This window comes from Varanus komodoensis, unplaced genomic scaffold (assembly GCF_004798865.1).
Source record: "Varanus komodoensis strain SLA01 unplaced genomic scaffold, ASM479886v1 scaffold8, whole genome shotgun sequence".
NCBI lineage: Eukaryota > Metazoa > Chordata > Lepidosauria > Squamata > Varanidae > Varanus > Varanus komodoensis.
Window position 1 is genome coordinate 19,663,727 of NW_025336481.1, and position 19,804 is coordinate 19,683,530.

The following is a 19,804-nucleotide window of genomic DNA, read 5'->3' on the forward strand; positions in this document are numbered from 1 at the left end:
ATTTTAACTGATTTTCACCAGTTCCTCTTTTCTTTTCCATACCCATCATGTTGTATCCTTATCTAGAGAAGGTGCGGCTAATGCCTCACTTTTATAGCTCAAACATTCTGAACAGCAAACATGAAAAACAACCTTTGGCCCCTTCCCATTTCACAAGTTCGGCTGCTGTTAATTGTTCACAAGCAGATGTACCAGCTGAGGCAGACGGGCGTGGGAGCAGAAAGGGAGTTAAGAAAGGGAACAGAAGGACCGATCGATGAGAAGCAAAGTTTGACTGAGTGGTGGACATATCCTCGCTTCAGCCTCAGCTATCAACTATGTAGCATATGCAAGAAGCAACCCTGACTTGGACCACGAAGCATCATCAGGCAAAAAATGCTGGAACATACCTTGGGGGCACTGTTTCTCCTGACCCAGCTACTGTGGCATGCTGGTGCTGCCAAGTGTGAAAAGAATGACTACGGGATCAATGTAATGGTACTGAATAACTCTGAGTATCCAGTGACTGCAGAGAACATTGAACAAGCTGTGCAGCTGGGTCTGACACTGGTGAAATACATCTTGCAAGGTAAGGGCATCACCATAGCTTTGCAGTATCCCTTGAGGGTCAAAATTGAGGCCCTGAAGCTGCCCAGTTGAATGCTTCTGCAAGCTGTCTTCTTTTGTCCGTGACCTTGTTGCTTATGTATTACATCTTTTCACCGTGTGATAAATCATTCTTGTTTTTTAAGCCTGCTGGCAGAAGGGTTCTTTTTTTTAATTTATACAGATAGGCTCTAGTGTCTGATTGCACTAAATTTCTGAACCTCTTTGGTTGGTACAAAAGACATCTCATCCAAATAAAGTTATTAGTAGATCTCTTTCCTATCTCTTTACCCCAGAGCAAGAGGGGACTTATCTAATCTGGAAGGTATAATAATAATGCAAGATGTTTTATGGTGTGACACCTCTTATTAATCATGATTCCAAGATCCTTTCCAGACCATCAGTGTGCAGCAAAACAAATATGCAGCTCCTCACCTCTTTCCTCAGACTCACACTTCTACTGGAAGTACAGTTCTTGCCGTCCCGCTGACCCACTCAGAGAGCACACAGTGCTCTTACAATTGCTGGGTGGAATGTGTTTGCATAAGGTAGCACTGTGCCCATGGCAGCATTAATGAGGTTCTACTGACCATTAAAAATTGGCCAGGTTACTTCTTTAGAGGCTGTACTTCATATACCATTGAAGTGCTTCTCTGTCCCTTAAACACATGACAGACCTGAATAAAACTAATCCCTGCCCAGAGAACATTTCATAATTCCATGAGTGTTTTGTTTTGAATTGTATTTAAAACATACTGTTATTGTTTTGTTATTGAAAACACATTTCACAATCTGCAATAGAAGCTCTCTACTTAACAAAAAAACAGAGTACATGACAGAAAGATTTAGACAGGAAGATGAAGTGGTATACTCACCTTCTACAGAGGATACTTGGTAAAGATGATTCCAGGCTTTAGATTCCATGTTCCGTTAACATTTCTTCTAAAGATACAATATTTATGTGTGTGTCTGCGCGCACGCACACAATATTCCAATTATATGATCAATGCATATTCAGGTAATTACCTATCCCATATGATTAATTAGTATATGTTTTCATTTATCCCTTGCTCTTTCAGATCCTTACAAAATGGCTTAAATTCAAAAGCAATAAAACGTCATATAATATGTTAAAGTCACAGCAAGTTAACTAGCATTCTTAAAAAATTACCCAGTACTTATTTTTATTTAAACATATATTCTAATTCAAGACTTTCTGTTCCTCTGCTTTTGTTACAGACCACAATGTGAGTGCTCATGTCAATGCCACATACGATGGCTTCAACACATCTTTCTATTTCTCACAAGGCTGCCGCACCAGCACTTGTGAAGGTGTGGATCTCATCAGGCAACTCTATGTGAGTATTAAGGCACTTCTGCAGGAATCAGTCTTTTCAGCTTCATAGAAACAAAGACAAAGCAGTATGCATGATCGTAGCTCTGCAGATACTGCCACCGACAATGACACACCTACACAGGCTTTGACTCATGCTTTTGCAGAACATGCCGCTTTATTTAACTTTATAATCATTATGGGTAGGCTCTGCTGTCTTACTCGATAGCCATCTTTTCCCAGCTACAAATGCCTAGTATTTTCAAGCCACTTGTTCCATCATCCTAATTTTGCATCTGGATGATAACATCTTTTTGTACTCCAGAGTCCTCCTTTGCTGATCTTGGACTTGTCTGTTACAGACGGAGAGTAAGCTTGGCTGTGCTGTCCTAGGCCCTATGTGCACCTTTGCCACATACCAGATGGTCTCGTGAGTATTAGCTGAAAATATTATATTTAAATATGGTACAAAAGGTTGAATAAACTTGATGCCTATTTAAGAGCCTTGCCAACTCATGTGTAGAATATCATACTTCTAGGCCACTTCTCATACTATATTTCCATAGTCATACTTTTCAAAATTCCTATAAAATAGTAAGCAGGAAACCCTGTAAAGCTAAAAGCTTGTCCTTCCACATGTATGAGTGGCTTATCTTGGGCCTTTTTGTGAGTTTAAGCATCTTGTAGTAATGCAGGTCATTTCTGATATCCTCACTATTTGCTGGTCAGTTCCTTGCAGAGTTATTGAGACATAAGTAAAGAAAGGTAGGGTTTTTCTACTTGGGGCTATTAATGCCCCACTTTAATGAGGTTTCTCCTTCAGCATTATGTGTGAGAATAAGATAAATTCCTTTATACAAGTCTCCCCCTCCCCAGCATAGATTTTCTTTTCTGCCTTTCTATCTGTTCCATTGCCCAACCACCAGGTGATGCTGTGGTATAGCAGAATTGCTAGGAGTTCATCCTGCTATTCAAGCAGATTCTAGATTTTCTGCATCCAAGCTGAAATGTTTGCAAAGAATGGGAGAAGCCCTGACAGGATGATGACATCCTGTAAAACACTTACAAACTACCCTGGGTGAGGGATCGCAAGCAGACAATAAATGCCTTGTGTAGAAAGGTTTGTGAGGATGTCCCTCAAAGTCTCTGGTATCAGCACATTTACACAGCAGGACTGGGCTCTTTCAACAATCTAATTAACACATATTCTTCCCAGGATGACATGTGGTTCAAAGTGATGGGTACTGATGGAGACCAGGCTGGGTACAAGTTCTGCCACCTCCTCAGGCATGAGAGCACACATCCAGCTGCTGTGGCATCAGGACCCCACCCATCCCCCATGTGCTGTCCCCCGCCTGATTCCCCTTGTGTGACAATGTCCCCTCCCCTTACCTTGACTGCTGCAGTGGCATCAGCTTGCTGGAGACCCATACAGCTCTGGGAAACATAGGATGGGTGCCTGCTGCAGAGACTCCCACCAGCTGCTCTTCCTGCCCCCCCGCCCACCCATCATGGTCAAGCAGGGACCTACTCTGGACAGCTCCACCAGGTCTGCCCTCCTTTGCTGCAGCAGGGCAGTGGCTAGTGTGACTCTCCAGAATACCCCTGGGTAGCTGCAGTTGTGCCGTTTGCTGGTCCATCACCTGGCTTGGAAACCTCCCCCTGCCTTATGGGAGGGCAAGCTCTGTAGTAGACTGCCTTTGGTGGAATGCTGGCGCCATGTTTATTCTCATGTGTGCAGGCTTAAACCAGGGGTCCTCCAACTTTTTCACCAGGGGGGCCAGTTGAAAGGTGCCAGTGCTGGGCATGGGCTGGAAAGGTGGCGCTGGCAGTATGTGCAGGCCGACCAGGGGGCGGGACAGCGTGTGTGGGCGCGTGCGCTGAGGTGGGGGCAGGCGTGCGGCGAGGTGCAGGCGGGCGCGTGATGAGCGGAGGCAAGGCACGGCGTGCGGGCGCGCACTGCGAGGCGGGCGCAGGGGCCAGTGGCTTGCTCACTTGGAGATCGTTTTCTCCGAGCGAGCAAACCACTGCCTCCCATGCATGGGGCGAGGTGAGCGGCAGCGTGCGTGGGCACGCATGTGGTGGGTCCAAATGGGCATGGCGGGCCGGATAAATGGGCATGGCGGGCTGGATCCGGCCCGTGGGCCATAGTTTGAGGACCCATGGCTTAAACCATTTAGAACTATTTGTCCGATCATTTCCTCTATTTCCAGCATTCAGACGGGAATAATGTTGCGTATGTAGCAAAAATGGCACGACCCATACCCAAGCACAGTGATGAGGAACTTCTGGATTTTCAGCCTACTCCATGGACACTTCCTCACTCTTCCCAGGTCCAGCTGAGTCCCTTTCCTTCATGGAGATGATATGCAGCAGGCCTCGTCTGGTGCTATGAGGAGCAGCCCCTCCTCCTAGCGCTGGCTGAGTCTGTTCACTTGGACTGCACTGCCCCCATGGGGAAGAGGTGTACCATGCCAAGTCATAGCCAGATCCTCTCTCTTGGCATGCACTATTTCCATGGGGAGGATGAATGTCGTGCAAAGCTGGTCTCCTAGATGGCACTGGAAGGAGCAGCTAGCCAAGGCTGTTCATATGGGGACCATGTTCATTGCTTGAAGTAGGGAGTCAGCAGCCACTGGAAGGAGCACTTGCTCCTCTCTGGACTGGCGGAGTCCCTTGCTCTATGCTGAGAGAGTCATGGAACTCTGACCCTCTTTCAGGATGGAGGGGGGCAACATTGGGGTGGTCATTCAGGCTGCAGAGGACCAAGTGGGGGGAAATTTACCCCTCTCACCTCAAACTGCTTCCCCTCCCTCCCCCACAAGGGGAAGGTATCAGCAGATCTGGGGGAACCCTGAGTTTTGTAGAAGTATTCAAACCCTTTAGGGAAAAATCAATCAACACAGCCCAGTGAGGACTGAGTGTGCTCAGTGGTAGAATGGTGACAGAATATGAGATGCAGGAAAATGGAACTCATTATTGTGGTGGGCATGATGGACTGACTGAAACAGTCAATGGAAGCAATTCACAGTACAATATTTTACAACAGCTCCCTCTTGCACAGCTTATTATTGCTTCTTCTGGAAGAACTTGTACTGCTCATCACAATTTTTTGGCTTCACATTTATTTTGTAATTAAGGCAAACCAAAGCTTGAATACTGCAAATATGATTCACAAGATAGCATTTCTTACTTGGAAGAAATATTTGCAGCTGTAGCAGTCATACTGGAATAATTTGTTTTGTGTTTTTCTTAGTGTTGAGACAATATTAGACATTCCTGTGATCTCTGCTGGGACTTTTGGAACGTCTTGTGACTTCAAAGAAAGCCTAACCAGGTTGATGACTCCAGCCAGAAAGGTGTCCTATTTTTTGATTGAATTCTGGGAAAATTCAAAATTGCCATTCAAAACAGTTGTTTGGAATTCTGCTTACATTTATAAGAAGAATGAAAACACAGAAGACTGCTACTGGTAGGAAATCTAACAGGAAAACCTGTTATTTTTATCTCTAAAGACCTTAGCAACTCGAACTCTTTAAGCTGATTTTAAGATGATTCTGCCAAAACATCAAGATGTTCTTTAGGAATTGAAAAGCATATCTGCACAGTTTAGTCTTCTGTATTAAATTTGCAGTCTTGTTGCAGTTGGCAATGCTGGTACTGGTGTTTGTTTCTTCAAGAAGATTGTGCTTTTACTTGGTGGGAATATGTTTTCTCCTGAGCATTGGATGTCTTTCCATTTCCTATTTGGGAAATATGTTTTTCCTCATCATCTAATTTATATGGTGCCTTTCTACAAAAAGCACTTAAAGTGGTTAATAAATCAAGAGCAATACAAAAACAAGGACCCATCACATCAATCACAATAGTGCAACATTACAATAATAACTCAAACAGTTAATTTCACTAATACATTTTAATATTTAACATGAATTATAAAGAAGGCTAAATCAATAATTACATACAATATCAGTAATTATTTATCAGTAATGTATAAGCTGGAGGCAAATCCACTAAGGGCACAATCTTTTGCCTGTTTAGAAAAAAATTGTACTCTCAGGATTGTCCAGTCAACATAGCTGACTGGGGAATGTTAGGGGTTGTATGACTTTTTTCTGTCAAAACATGCATAGGATCATGCCCTAGACCTGTCCTATTCATTGAGGCATTAATGAATCACACAAATTGCAAACAGCTCCCAGAGAAGAGCAGAAAATAGCAACCAGATTTCTCATAGCCTGCGGTAGCCAATCGCTCTTGCGCTCTGTTTTCTCAATGTTCCAGCAAAGACAAGGCATGTTTAGTCTCTTGTTTTGTGTTCTGGATGTTTCTACTTATTCTTCTTCTAGATGAAATAGTTGATGCTGTTATAGTTTCTGTGTATAATATAGTTATGCAGATCCATATTACACATAGGATATTTTCTATGCTATCCTTGGTGACAAGCAATACCTTCTCCCACGATGAAGCTGCTTCATAAATATTTTAATTCAATAGATTGTTTTATTTTTTAATGGTGAGTTTCTCCTGCTATTCAAATACAGTACTGTACTGATTTTGTAGGCCTTCTACCTTTAGAGAACTGGGCTCATACCCAGTTGAAGGAAGTCCACCTATAAAAGGAAACAAGGGCAACAATGGAGGTTCAGCTTAGCTTTGGGCATAGGTGATAGTTTCACTCTCCTTGTTACCTGTACTTTTAAATAGAGTGTTTGTTTCTTAGGTTGCCTCACTTATGCGTCATGTGCGTTGCAATGCTTAGCAGCAAAGAACCAGGGCCAGGTAAAAAGAGAGAATAGTGGGCAAACAGGGTTGCTAGGTTGTCTTCTAGCAGAGCTTCTATGCCCTTGATAGCTGCTTGACATGCAGACATTTGGCAGAAGAAAATTTTAACCATCACATTTAGAAGACTCGCCTGCTACACCTCTGCATGTCACACAGCTGCTGAAGACACAGTACCACTGCTCTGAGACAAACGAAGAAGCCCGGTGGCAGTGGTGCTGGTCTGGCCAGCAAAGAAGACATGGAAGAAAGAGTCAGTGTCCTGAACAGGTGAAGGTCAGAATTAAACTTAGAGGCAAGAGGGAAAAGGCTATGAACTGGAACATGAGCCTAAATGTCCCTGCTTCAGCATGTGTCCATGTCTAGAGTCAGGGTCAGAGCTATAGCAAATCATTGCTAGTTAGCTTGCTTGCTTTCTTGCTTTGTTACATTTTTATATCACCTCATAGTCCATAGGGTTCTCTGGGTATATATAACAACAAGAAAATGATCATATTTAAATAAACAGAACAAAACCAAATAACAAAGTTTGACCACCTACAGCAGGTAAGGTAAAATTAATGCAGGTCACAGCATCAGATATAATAAAAAGAGAATAAAAACAGATCTTAAAATAAAAAGGGTTTCACCTGGTGCTGAAAAGAAAACAAGTATGGTACCAGGCATACCTCCTTGGGAAATATGTTCCAAAGATGGGGTGCAACTGCTGAGAAGGCCTTTCTTCTAGTTATAACCCCCCTTACTTCTTTTGTGGGTGGTTCCCTGAGAAGGACCACCACTGATGATCTTAGGGTCTGAGCAGGAACATATAGGGCAAAGCATTCCTTCAGATAACCTGACCCCAAGCCATTTAGGGGTTTAAATGTTAACATCAATACTTTGAATTGGGTCCAGACTTCAACTGGCAGTGCTGCTGAAAGAGGAGTGATATGGTAACGTCTTCCAAGCCAGTTCTTGTTAATAGCTGCACTGCTCTGTTCTGAATCAGTTGGAGTTTCTGGACCATTTTCAAAGATAACCCCATGTAGACATGTTACAGTAATCCAAACGAGAGGTTACCAGAGCATAAATCACTGTGGCTAGGCTCTGCCTGTCCAGATAGGCTTGTAGTTGGTAAATCAACCTAACCTGATAAAAGGTGCTCTGTACCACTGAGTCCACTTGTGACTTGAGTGACAGTTCTGGATCCAAGAGCACCCCCAAACTAGAAACCTTGTCCTTTAATGGTACTGCAACCCTGTCCTGGACAGGTCGAATATCTCCCAGTTGGACAGATAGTCTACCCATCGACAGCACCAGTCTGATTTGGACTGAGTCTCAGCTTATTGGCCCTTATCCAGTCCATTACTGAGCTCAGGCACTGAATGAGAACAGCCACTGCCTCACCTGGGTTTGATGAAAAAAGATGTACAGCTCAGTGTCATCTGCATATTGCTGACACTTCATCCCTTACCTCTGGATAACCATCCCCAGGAGTTTCATGTAGATGTCAAATAGCATAGGGCCCTGTGCTACTCCATGGCATAACTGCCCTGGTGCAGAGCAACAGTCCCCCCCCCCACCTTCTGGAATTGATCAGCCAGGTAGGAGCAGAGCCACCACAAAGCCACCAACTCCCAACCTGGCAAGCCTATCTGGAAGGATACCATGGTTGATGCTATCAAAAGCTGCTGATAGGTGCAGGAGAATCAACAAGGAAGGTCTAACTCCCCTTGTCTCTCTCCCAGCAGAGGTCATCACACAAGGCAATCAAGGCAATCTCCATTCCAGAAACTCAACTGAAATGGATCTTGATAGTCCATTTCATCCAAGAGTCTCCAGAGTTGTCCAGCCACCACCCATTCAAATACCTTGCCCAGGAAGAGGATGTTGGCAATAGGGCTGTGATTATTCACATTCATCGGGTCCGGATTAGGCTATTTTAGGAGTGATTTGATCACAGCCTCTTTTAAAGGGGCTGGGACCACTCGCTCTCTCAGAGGCATTTACAGCCTCCTGGACCCAGGTGTAAATCCCTTTCTTAGTTCTTCCAATCAGCCACGATGGGCAAGAGTAGAGCATACAGGTGGTGGGTTGACCTTGGCCAAGCACCTTGTCCACAGCCTCAGTCCTAAATAGCTGGAGCTCATCCAACAAAACTGGACCAGACAGTGCTCTGGGTGTCTCTATTAATGGAACTGTATTAACTGTAATACAACATTTCTTCAATACATCCAATATGATCCAGATTCAAGAATTTCTTCATTATTCCAATATCTGAAATGAAAGGTGTGAGAAGAAGGATTTAGATTACTGCACCAGCTGATGTTTAATCTCATATGTTACAGCCATTGCTTTGACGGCTTCTATAAGAACATTCTTACTATGTTATGTAAAGCTGATCATTGTGCAGCATACTTTTGAAAATCCATTACTCCAAACAAAAATGCTAATATTCAAAAGCATGGGGCGTAATTACAGGATAGGGAGGAGAAAAAAGTATCTTCCAACTTTAGAAGTGGGATTGATATTCTTAGTTCACTGCCTTGCCACAACATCTGCATTCTTTGTTTCTGAAATGACTGCTTGGGTGGTGGTGGGAATCATCCCTTTGAATCTACTGATTAGAAGAAAGCGAACTCATGCTTATATTGTGTGTTTATGTGTGCGCGCGCGCACGTGTGTGGATGCAATAGATAATTGTTCTTGAGGCATAGCTCCTTTCTTGAGGGAGTTGCTGTGTATCACAATACTGGCAGTGCTGCCTTCATACCAAACATTTAGCACAACTTTATGCCACTGTCACAATTTTTCACATGCTTTTCCTATCTCAATTCTAGGTATATGAATGCCTTGGATGCTTCACCTACATACTTTTCTTCAAAAATTAAATCCCGGGAAATCCTAAGAAGCACAAAAGAGTTGCAGGACACAGTGAAAAATTCCAATCGAAAAAGCAATGGTAAGAAGAAATGAGGACTGTCTTATTTTTGATGTTCATGTGGAAGGAAAGAAGGAGAAGGAACTCATATACTGTTTTCCCCCCTAAATTTGAGACTGAACAGTATTACCTGGACTTTTGACTGGTTCATTGTTGATCAGTCAGGAAGCAACACTCAGGGTACTATCAAGGACTCACTTCCTTAAAACCTTCTTGAGTAATTTCTGAAGATACAATGTATTTTCACTGAATCAGGATAATAGGAAGCACTTCAATTAGCACAGAGTTAGACTATAGAATTTATTCCACAAATTGTGACTACGGTCACCATTTTAGAAGATTCTAACAGAGGATTAGACAAATCAATGGAGGATAAATCTACCAATATCTATTAGTCATGATGCTACATCCAGGGTCACTGTGCTTCCAGATGGTGGGGTCCTATTGCTAACCATTAGAAGGCAATTTACAGTTAGCCCATCTTTTTTTAAACCTACTTTCACCAGTAAGAAAAAAGACAGAAGAAAGAATGAGAGCATTACAAATGAAAGACAACAACAGTGGGCCCCTCTTCCTCTGCCCTAGAAATTTCCATGAATGGGGCAGAGTAATGGTGGGACCAAAGCCTTATCTGGAAGCACCCTCAGAGGCAGCATGCCACTGAATACCAGCTGCCAGAGGAGACAAACAGTCAAAGAAGGCTATTGTCCCCATGCCCCAGTTGTGGGCCTCACAAAAGCAACTGGCTAGCTATTGCTAGAATCATAAATTTGGTCTGATCCATCAAGGTTCTTTTCCTGATTTTGTCCAACAACATTCCTTGTCTCCTTTTCTTTCTCCTTGGTAACATTCATCTACCACTCCAGTAGAGGAAATGAGTTTAATCCATCTGATCTGTGACAAGATATGAATGAATATTCCTAGAAATTAGTTTAGGTGTTTTTGTGTTCTTTTAAGACAAAATATGTATTCCTTATTTATTACCTGCTCCATTGTGTTGCTGTAGTAGATTTAAGAGCATCCGTGCCAGCATAGGAGGAAATTTAAACAAGTAATTTAATCTGATGAAGATATACTAATATCCCTCATGCTCATGGTGGGCCTTCGCCCAACCTCATAGCAACTGTACTAGCACAAGGATCTGTTTGATAAAATGCTGCTAGGAAGTCAAGGCAATCTATCTTTCCTCCATGCAGCTTCTCCATCACAGGCTGGAAACACAGTATTCCCAGATATTGTGAGCAAAATATTAGGCTCCTCTCAAGCTGCATCTTCATTAACATTGGTATAAAGTATGGGTGCACAGCCTCCTTGGCACTGAGGGCTGCATATGATGCTACTGTGTGCCTGCATATACAGAAGTGCGCATGCATTTCTGCACATGAACGAATGTTCCAGCAACCCTGATGCAGATCGGTCTCCTTGTTGCTAATGGCAGTGGAGAATGTTTGAGTGGGAAACGGAGAATTATTGGAGCCCCTTCCCAGCTATCCTGAAAAAGGTCACATTCCTGATAGCAGCAGGGGCAAAGAAAACAGCAACAACAACAACAGTGAGGATCACTGGGGACAGGTAGAGAAGGTCCAGGTGATGTACACCCTTGTGTCAGGGAAAAAGGGCCAGGGAGACAAAGAATACGAATGAGAATGCACAAGAAGGCAGGTGGGTAGCATAATGATAGAAAGATGCATGGAAAGCCTGAGAAAAACTTACATTTTACATTAGAAGTTTATTTCCTACTTTATAGCCCCGACTGGCACTCAAAGCAGAGGAGTCAGGTGCTTTCTAGTTCTGCAGTTTCCCTGATGACAAAAGACACAGTCACTTCCTTTTAACAATTTCATCTTCCTCTTCCTCCTCTGTTACCAGCTGAGTATTTTCCACTCTGCTTTCAGGAAAGCCTTAAAAAAAAATAAAATGGTTAACTAGACAAAAGCTGTTCTGATAATCTTCACATGATCTGACTTGTAGTTTTGACCTCTGGCTTCTACAGAAGTTTTCTGGGTTCCCACATGTTTGCTAGTGAAAATCTGCTTTAAAGTTATTGCATCTTCTGCTCTTCTAAATCCAATATTCACAAAGAATCAAAATGGCTTGTTACCTTTTGTCTCTCCCTCTGTGCTGCTCTGGTTTACAGTGATCATCATGTGTGGTACTCCAAATGACATCAAATTTGCCCTAGGGGACCAAAGTGTGGATAAGGACATAGTTATTATCCTGATAGATCTTCACAGGTAAAAACCTTACAAATGGGGGGGGGCATGGGGGGGGCAGAATTGAATGAATAAAGGAAACCACTTATCCCTGGAATGTTTTTCCCCCGAGTCATATCCAATGTTGTATGTTTATTTTCACTTTAAAAAATAACCAATATCCTGTGTCAATGTAATTGAAATTATATATAAGAAAGAAAGAAAAAAGTGAGGAAGAAACTTAAGTATGGGGTGTTCAAAATTCTTGTAGATAAAAACCATTATATTTTCAGTCATTGCTTCTACTTCTACTAGACATGAAAAAGGACAGAGCATCCACTCTCCCACTGCAGTGGTTTGCAAACAATGTGAAGCCACCGTGGGTTAATTAATGAGCAGGACATGCCAGCCCCTAATTTCAACTTGCAAGCTGTGATGGGTGTGTGCTGAGTTGCTGTGTCATGTGAATTAAGGTGGTGTGTGTAATGAAAGGGTTATATAGCCCATAGGGTGCTCCAGGGTTAAGCAAGGATTGTTCAAACCCTGCGTAACCCACACCACCCAAGTTTTAATAGCACAAATAAAATTAAATAATAAAATTAAATGAAAACCACGGTATACACCCATCATGGCTTGCATATTAAAATGGCTGCTGGCCTGAATTGCAACTCAATGTGGCTCAGATCAGCCACGGTGGATTGGGGTGATCATGCAAACCTGGTCACTGGCATCTTTGCATCTATTTAGGCTAGAAACTTGTGGTGCTTTGATAGCCAGTTTTGAATCTTTTAGGATGATCACTTCTGTATCTAAGACCAATTTCCACGTTTGGCCAGCATCGTGCACCTTGTCACAGAATACACACAGTTCTGGGTTCACCCTTATGTACATACTTTTAATGACTGTCATAATCATTTCTTCCATTTGTCCAAGTATTTGAGGAAATCCAAATGAATATTATCCTTCCATCCACATTGTTTATTTTCTAGCAGATTTGGGTTTGTGAGCCATTTGCCATGTATCCAAGACCTTATTATCTATAAGACACCCTTAATATTTGATGGAAAGTCAGAATTAGAGTTCGGTTAGGATACAACAAAACATTCCATCAACAAGTATGGTGAAGTTATACATGCTAAGGATTTGTTTTGTTTTTTTAAACTCCCTGATTTATATTGGGATTGTGGCACTTTGGAAAGGGGACTATTAAGCTTCCCCCTCAACATACCTGTTTTTTCATGAAATTGCACACACATGTAGAGGCAGAGGTTAAAACAAGAAAAACTGCTTCCACCAGGGATGGAATTTCCTGAAAAAAATGGGTGGGAGGTTCATTCCCCACTCCTGTACCCTTGCAGTCCTTTTCCATACTGAGGTCATGCACTCTTACACAGAGGTAAAAGAAAGTAGCATTCCTAGCTTTACCATGCACGTGAAAGAGGCCATTCAGTTTGGCCCTAACTGTACTTGTTATAATTAAGGAACTCAGACTGAAGGAGGCTTTTTGAATTACTGATTGTCCTGCTCAGTGTTTCATTAGCTCACAAAGGAGACAGGGCAAATTTGCCCCTCCAAAATATATGTGGACCTTTATAATTAAAAGTTCAATGGAAAAAGTAGCTCATGTCTAGGGAAATCTGATCAACAAAAGGTGAAAAACTTACAATGCTTTATCTAGCAGATTTTAAGCCTATGATTATTTGCTTTAAAAAACCCTTTGGTCTTGAATACATCCAGCTTTCCAGTTCATTCTGAGAAAGATTTAAAAGCTGCAAAAATGCAGATTCCTATGATGTGATAATTTAGTATTTATTTTGAGCACAATGAGTTTGGATATATATATGTATCTCTCTGAACTAATCTTTATAACTTCCCTGTATCTTGGACCAGTATATCTATAGGCCAATATATTTCATGACAGATGGGGAAGCTGAGGCTGATATATGGTGACTAGTCTACAGGTTTGAACCAGGAACTTCTGCTCTCATAGCTCATTCTTTTAAACCATGTTCCTGCAAAACATGCCTGCAAAACCAACAGGCCATATATGGTGAATCGCTAGAGGTTCAACGCATTGTCTGGTTTTGCTGCCTATCTTGGGTTATAAAAACAAGATAGGCACATACCATGCCAACCCACCCTGTGTATAATCAATGGAGGGTTGTTTGTTTGTGGAACAACCCATACTATGCCTGACAGATGATTGGGCTCACCTTATCCCCTATACACCTTCTCTCCAATCCTTCAGCTGGTATGACAGCACAACCCACCATGACTTGTTTCTCACCATGGTTGTTTTCTTCTGCAAACCCAGTCACAGTCAGGCACTTCTCTGATGAGTTTCATTTGTTTCTTTATTATTATATATTATATTTGTATCCTGTTGTTTGATCAGTGGCTCTAAAGCTGCTATTCCGAAAATAGATTACCTCAGATTAGTGTGTTGCCATTCCACAAAACAGTGTTTAGAGTGGTTAACAATGCACCAAGTGAAAAAACAGCAGCAACTGAAACATCAATCAGCTTTCAGAAAAATTATCATATACAAATAAAATATTTCAAGACAAAATATTAGCAACCCTTCAGTAAAAGTTTAATACTAATTCATAGAATGCATAGAGTCAAGCTAAAATTTTATTAAATATGAACGCACAAAATATCATGAATGTTATCATAGAAGCAGGAATTTTGAAAACCGCAATGAAGTGGCTTGGCCACCCCTTTCATGCCCAGGTTGCCTCTGCCATCACGCATATGGGGTAATCTTACACTCCATGCCCTTCATCCCATAAGAGTGACATTGTTTGAACCACTTACCTTCCTAGCACTAAACAGAATAACATTCCTAATGTCTAACTGATACAATACTGCAAAATATAGCAATTCCATTAAAACACACTTAGTGCACATGCAAGAAATTGAACTCTAAGGAACGATATTGAGGGACGGGGAGAAGAGAGACCAGGTTGAAAAGCTGGGTTTTAAACTACTAGACAAAAACAAATGAACAGAAGTAAGCAATAGAAGCCCTACACATCGACAGTGTTTACTTCCTCTGAACATGGATGAGTGGGCATTGCAATAATTCACACCCAGAAGGGTGTGGACTCAGCAGCATATTAAAATGGCATTGCTTAAGTAATATAATATTTCTCTTAAATAAACATGAACTTAAACCATCTGCAAGCTCTTCTTTGTAAAGCTTGGAAAATGAATTCCTTCAGGGTAATATGATTAGACAAATCAGTGTTGGGTCAATAAATGTAAACACTGAAACTATTAGTGACAGTTTCTTTCTTTAAAGACCTAATTTCCTGGATACTCTTCCCTGCTTGGGCATTCAGTCCTCACATGATTAAACACACATGACTGGCCTTGCTGCCTCTGTCATATCCCAGTCATATGGCACAGCTGATGCATTGAAGGAGAAGGTCTGAAGTGGTGAACTGTGTTTGTGTGTGGCTCGAAATTGTGCAGGGACAAGTAGCAGTCTTCTCCCTTCAGTGCTCTCTCTCCAATGCTCGGAGGACGGTGGCTCTCAATGGAGGAGGCATCTCCGTGGCTTCCGACAGAATGCCTTCTTCCCCCTCCCCTACATATGTAGCCCCAAATTTCTGACTCAGTAGCTGCAAGGTCCTACAGTCAGGAGTGACTAAAATATAATGAAATCCCATAGAAAGCACAAATGCTCTCTTGCAGAAGATGCAGGGGAACAGCTGAAATAATATATTGAGGCTGCAGTCCTGTAACCTGGACATATGCCTTATTGAATTCAGTGGGACTTTCTTTTGAATAGACTTATATAGGATTGCCACTGAAGAGCTGTGATCTTACTGCTTGCTATTCAGAACACTGAAAGAACATCCCCTTGCCAAAAGCATGATGCTCCAATAGGTACTACCTCAGCCAAGAACACATCTTGAAGCTCCTCTTAGCCTTTTCATCCAAGGGGAAGCTGCTATATTTCTATGAAGTTAGACACTGTTGCTAGGAAGGCCTTGGGTTCTAGGAAAAGATGTATGCATGCATTTTTAAATTTATTTTTATACCACTCAAAAGCCAATGCTCTCTGGGCAGTTCAATATATTCCTAGTCCTAAATCTAACCAGAAGGTCACTATGTGATTCCATTAGTATAATTTGTTAATCAAATTTGCTAAAGAAAGTATCACTCTCTAGGCTGAATAACTTGTCATTCATATTGCTTTTGCTTCTCACAGCATTTGGGGCATTTGTGCTTTCCTTTTCAGTAATACGTATTATAAGAATTCTATGTCAGAGAAGTACATGCAGAATGTTCTTGTCCTGACGCTGGCACCAACAAACTATAGTGCACTTTCAAACTATAGTGGGATTCCTGTGGATCCTGAAGATATCAAATTGGTAACTATTCTATAATCTTTCCTTTACTCACTCATATGATGTATCGAGCCCTGCAAACAAGAGTCTTTTTTGATTACCATTGTTTCACAGATGTAAAGACGACAGAATAACTTGCAATGGTAGCATTTCAGTAGTTTGGAATGTTGGCCTTCACTAAAATATAGTGAAGCAATGGGTGATCTTTTTAGTAGAAGTGCCAAATGGGGTAGAGGTGCTGAACTGCTTCTTTACCCACCACCTTTCTTCCCACAGGTCTCCCACAACTTTACTCCCAGACTGATGTTGCCTTTTACATCTTCCAGTTCTGTACAAGTCCCTCTCCTAAAACCACCTGCCTAATCCAGTGTGTTAACAGGCTGTAGACACCTGCATTCCAAGCATCTCTTATGCACACTTCTGTAAAATACCATGTTTCACTGGATATGCTGCAGATTTAACTCACACTGTGGAACAGAATTAAGGATTCAGGACAATTTTTGTGTTGGCTATAGTTTGGCCTAGTGAGATAGTGGCCCTGAGGGTATTTCATTAATGTTTACTGAATTTTAACAGACACTTTTTAAAATTATGGAAATTAGATGGGTTGGTTTATATGTTCCCTATTTCCTCTTTTTGTGAGATTTAAATCATAAATCCATATGAGTTTTGGAAGGTTGGCAATGCATATTATGGAGTTCTATTAGACTGTTTCAATATTTCATTTACTAGTGGCAGTGACTTTTCATATTAGGCATTGGATGGGAGAAGAGGGCTATCACATACTTGGTATGTTTCTCTCTGTACTATGTATCATTTTGAAACTCATGACACATTTAATTAGCCTTATGGTAGGAAGCATGTAGCCCACCAGCTGTTGTTGAACCACAGTTCCCATCAGATTTGAGTGTTATATAGAGGGTTTCCTGTTTTTGTGCTATTTAAACACTAGGTGGCACTTTGGTGCTGTGAAATAGCATGAGTACAGAAGTGAAAATGTGTTTTCTTCAGGTTTTAGAAATAATACCTCTTTTTCCCTGCTCTTAAAAAAAAATCCCACCCAAAGTGCATTTTAGGTGCAAAAGCCAAACTGGAGGATCATGATCTCCTCTAAAGAACCATAAACAACCACATGTAAGAATAACAAGTGCATAATAAATGCCTCATGTAGAAAAGCTTGCATCTGGAGCTATATTCTACACTCAGGGAATTGATTGAATTAAATGAAAGTCTTCCATCTCTTCTGTAAATTATCTGCTGTCTTTTATATGGCTTAAGTCATTGCTATGCAACCATTTTGAAGTGGGATCCATTTGTGAACTTATTCAATGTTTTGGGGTCCACTAATAACTTACTCAACCTCTTCAGCACTATTTACATCCTCTGCAACAGAAAATGCAAGGATCAGTAAAGAAGACTAAACTCTTTTATTTTTCATTTGAAGTCAATAGGTAGCATGTAGTTTAATAGAAATCATGACATAAAGAGAGAATGCAAGCAGGTCTGTCTCTTAAAGGAGCTGTGAAGCTGTTTGTCTGGAGAAAGAAAAGAAAAGTGGAGTGAATTCAAAAGCTGCACATTGTGTTTCTGAACCAGGAAAATTCTGTGGTCTAGATTCAGAACTGAATTAAGAACAACTTAATTCAGAACAACTGAATTAAGCTTGCTTCTGTTTTTTAAAATTTACAATATACCACTTAGTATAATAAAAAATTCTGTGCAGTTTACACTAAAATGCTTCTATAATACAATATAATACTTTTACCATCTTTTTATCAGCTGAAAGATGACTTCCTTGTTGCCTATTTGAATGCTATTCTGATGTTTGGACATGCCTTGAAAAATCTTTATTTCAAAAAAGAATCAATTCAATCTAATAACTTCATTAAAGAATTCCGGAATGCCACTTTTCAAGGTAATCACACATGTGCTTATTTTAATGAAGTACATGAAAGGGTATACCCTCTACAATTAATGAATTAATGTGTTGGTTGCCAGTTCAACACTTCTGGAGGAAGCCGGGCTGGAGAAGGCTTTGTTGATTCACTGGGAGCAAAAATATTGTGTAGAGCAGAAGTGGAACATCTTTTACTCTGCAAAACACTCCATTTCCCATAAGTTTTAGCTGGTGTGGGATGGTGTGAGGTGTAGGTCAACATATCTGGAAGGCTACAACCTGCTCACCTGGTCCAGAAGTATTTATGAATGGAACCTCAGAGGTGATATGGACCAAATGTCTCAAAGATGTTTTCTCTTATTTTTCTAGCGTCATCTTCCCATATATGTAGAGAAACTACAAAATCCTGCAGTAACAATACAAGCTATGAAATAATATATGCTTGTAGAAAAATATATATTATTTGTTTATAATCTGATTTGCTCCCAAATCAGCTTATGAAAAGTTTAAAACAAAAAATGTTTTAAAAATTTGCTAAAATTGGAAACAGGGCAGCTATTCCAGTATGAACATGCATATAAAAGCAGCAGACTTAAAAGGCCTGGGCAAATGATTTTTTCCAGCAGGTGCTAAAAAATAAAAATCTCTTTGGAAAGAATAAGAAAGGCAAGGAACCACCAGGGAATCAAGAAAGGGTAGATCTGCAGGCAGATCTGCAGGTAGTCTTTAGGCATCCAAATCTCAAGCCATTTAGGATGCTGCCTGTAATTGCATGCTTACATAGCTCAGAACAAGCCTCATTAAACTCAGTGGGACTTATTGACTGATTTCTTATATTTATAGCCTGTCTTTTTTCCTTCAAGGAAACCTAAATGGCTTAAATTATCTTCTTCCTCCTCTCTATCCTCATAACATCCCTGAGAGGTAGGTTAAGCTGAGAGTCAGTGACTAGCCCAAAATCACCCAGTAAGCATCATGGCTGAATGTGGACTTGTACCCAGATATTCCAAATTCCAGTTCAGCATTTGAACCATTACACAACACTGGCTACCTACTATTTCTATGTAGAGAGTTGTAATAGTCCTGGAATTTCTGGTCTTCAGATGAAGGAGGGAACTTGATACAAATGAGGATGGGGAAAGGACTAAGGGCAACTAATCGAATGAATGCTCTAGTCTAGTTTTGACAATTGGGAAGGGGGGGGGGGAAGGCTATTTGTTGTGGGGAATACTTGAGTGGGAAAATTTTCATTGGGATTTCCACTGTGGGGAAGGAAAGAGTAAAACTATGCACTTAAATTAACACTTAGTTTAGCCCTCAGTCTTCAGAGATACTCAGGTAAAACATCTGACATGAATGCAGTCGGAGCCCTCAGGAAAACTTTTCACAGTCACCCCATTGTGAATATTCTATTTCTTGCCCCTCTCCTTAGATGGAACCATTTGCAAATTCACCTGTTAGTTGTTCATAAATGTCACTTTCATGGGGAGATGGCCAAACTGTTATCAGTGATACCGTTTCTTTCTTATAGGTATTCTTGGTCCTGTAATGCTGGATGGGTATGGAGATATTGATGTCAATTTCACTGTTATGTACACATCAGTGGACAGTCTTGAAGTAAGCACATCCAGAATGTCAAACCTGGGCGAGAGGGGATGGAGGCAAAGACAATATCTGTCCTAAAGGACTGATTTAGGTTTTGGGTCTGGGGATCCAGCTGGCTAGTATCAAAGGCAC

The 19,804-nt window shown here is 41.3% G+C and overlaps 1 protein-coding gene across 1 annotated transcript in view; it reads left to right on the forward strand.

Moving 5' to 3' along the window:
• The first annotated feature begins 272 nt into the window (after positions 1-272).
• GUCY2C (guanylate cyclase 2C) overlaps positions 273-19,804 on the forward strand; it is a 75,713-nt gene continuing 56,181 nt past the window's right edge. The window contains exons 1-9 of the mRNA XM_044455333.1: positions 273-568; positions 1,825-1,943; positions 2,281-2,348; positions 5,175-5,390; positions 9,520-9,641; positions 11,758-11,854; positions 16,062-16,194; positions 17,950-18,085; positions 19,599-19,684. Of these exons, the coding sequence (XP_044311268.1) occupies positions 376-568; positions 1,825-1,943; positions 2,281-2,348; positions 5,175-5,390; positions 9,520-9,641; positions 11,758-11,854; positions 16,062-16,194; positions 17,950-18,085; positions 19,599-19,684 (1,170 nt within the window). The 5' untranslated portion in view covers positions 273-375. The remainder of the gene's footprint in view (positions 569-1,824; positions 1,944-2,280; positions 2,349-5,174; positions 5,391-9,519; positions 9,642-11,757; positions 11,855-16,061; positions 16,195-17,949; positions 18,086-19,598; positions 19,685-19,804) is intronic.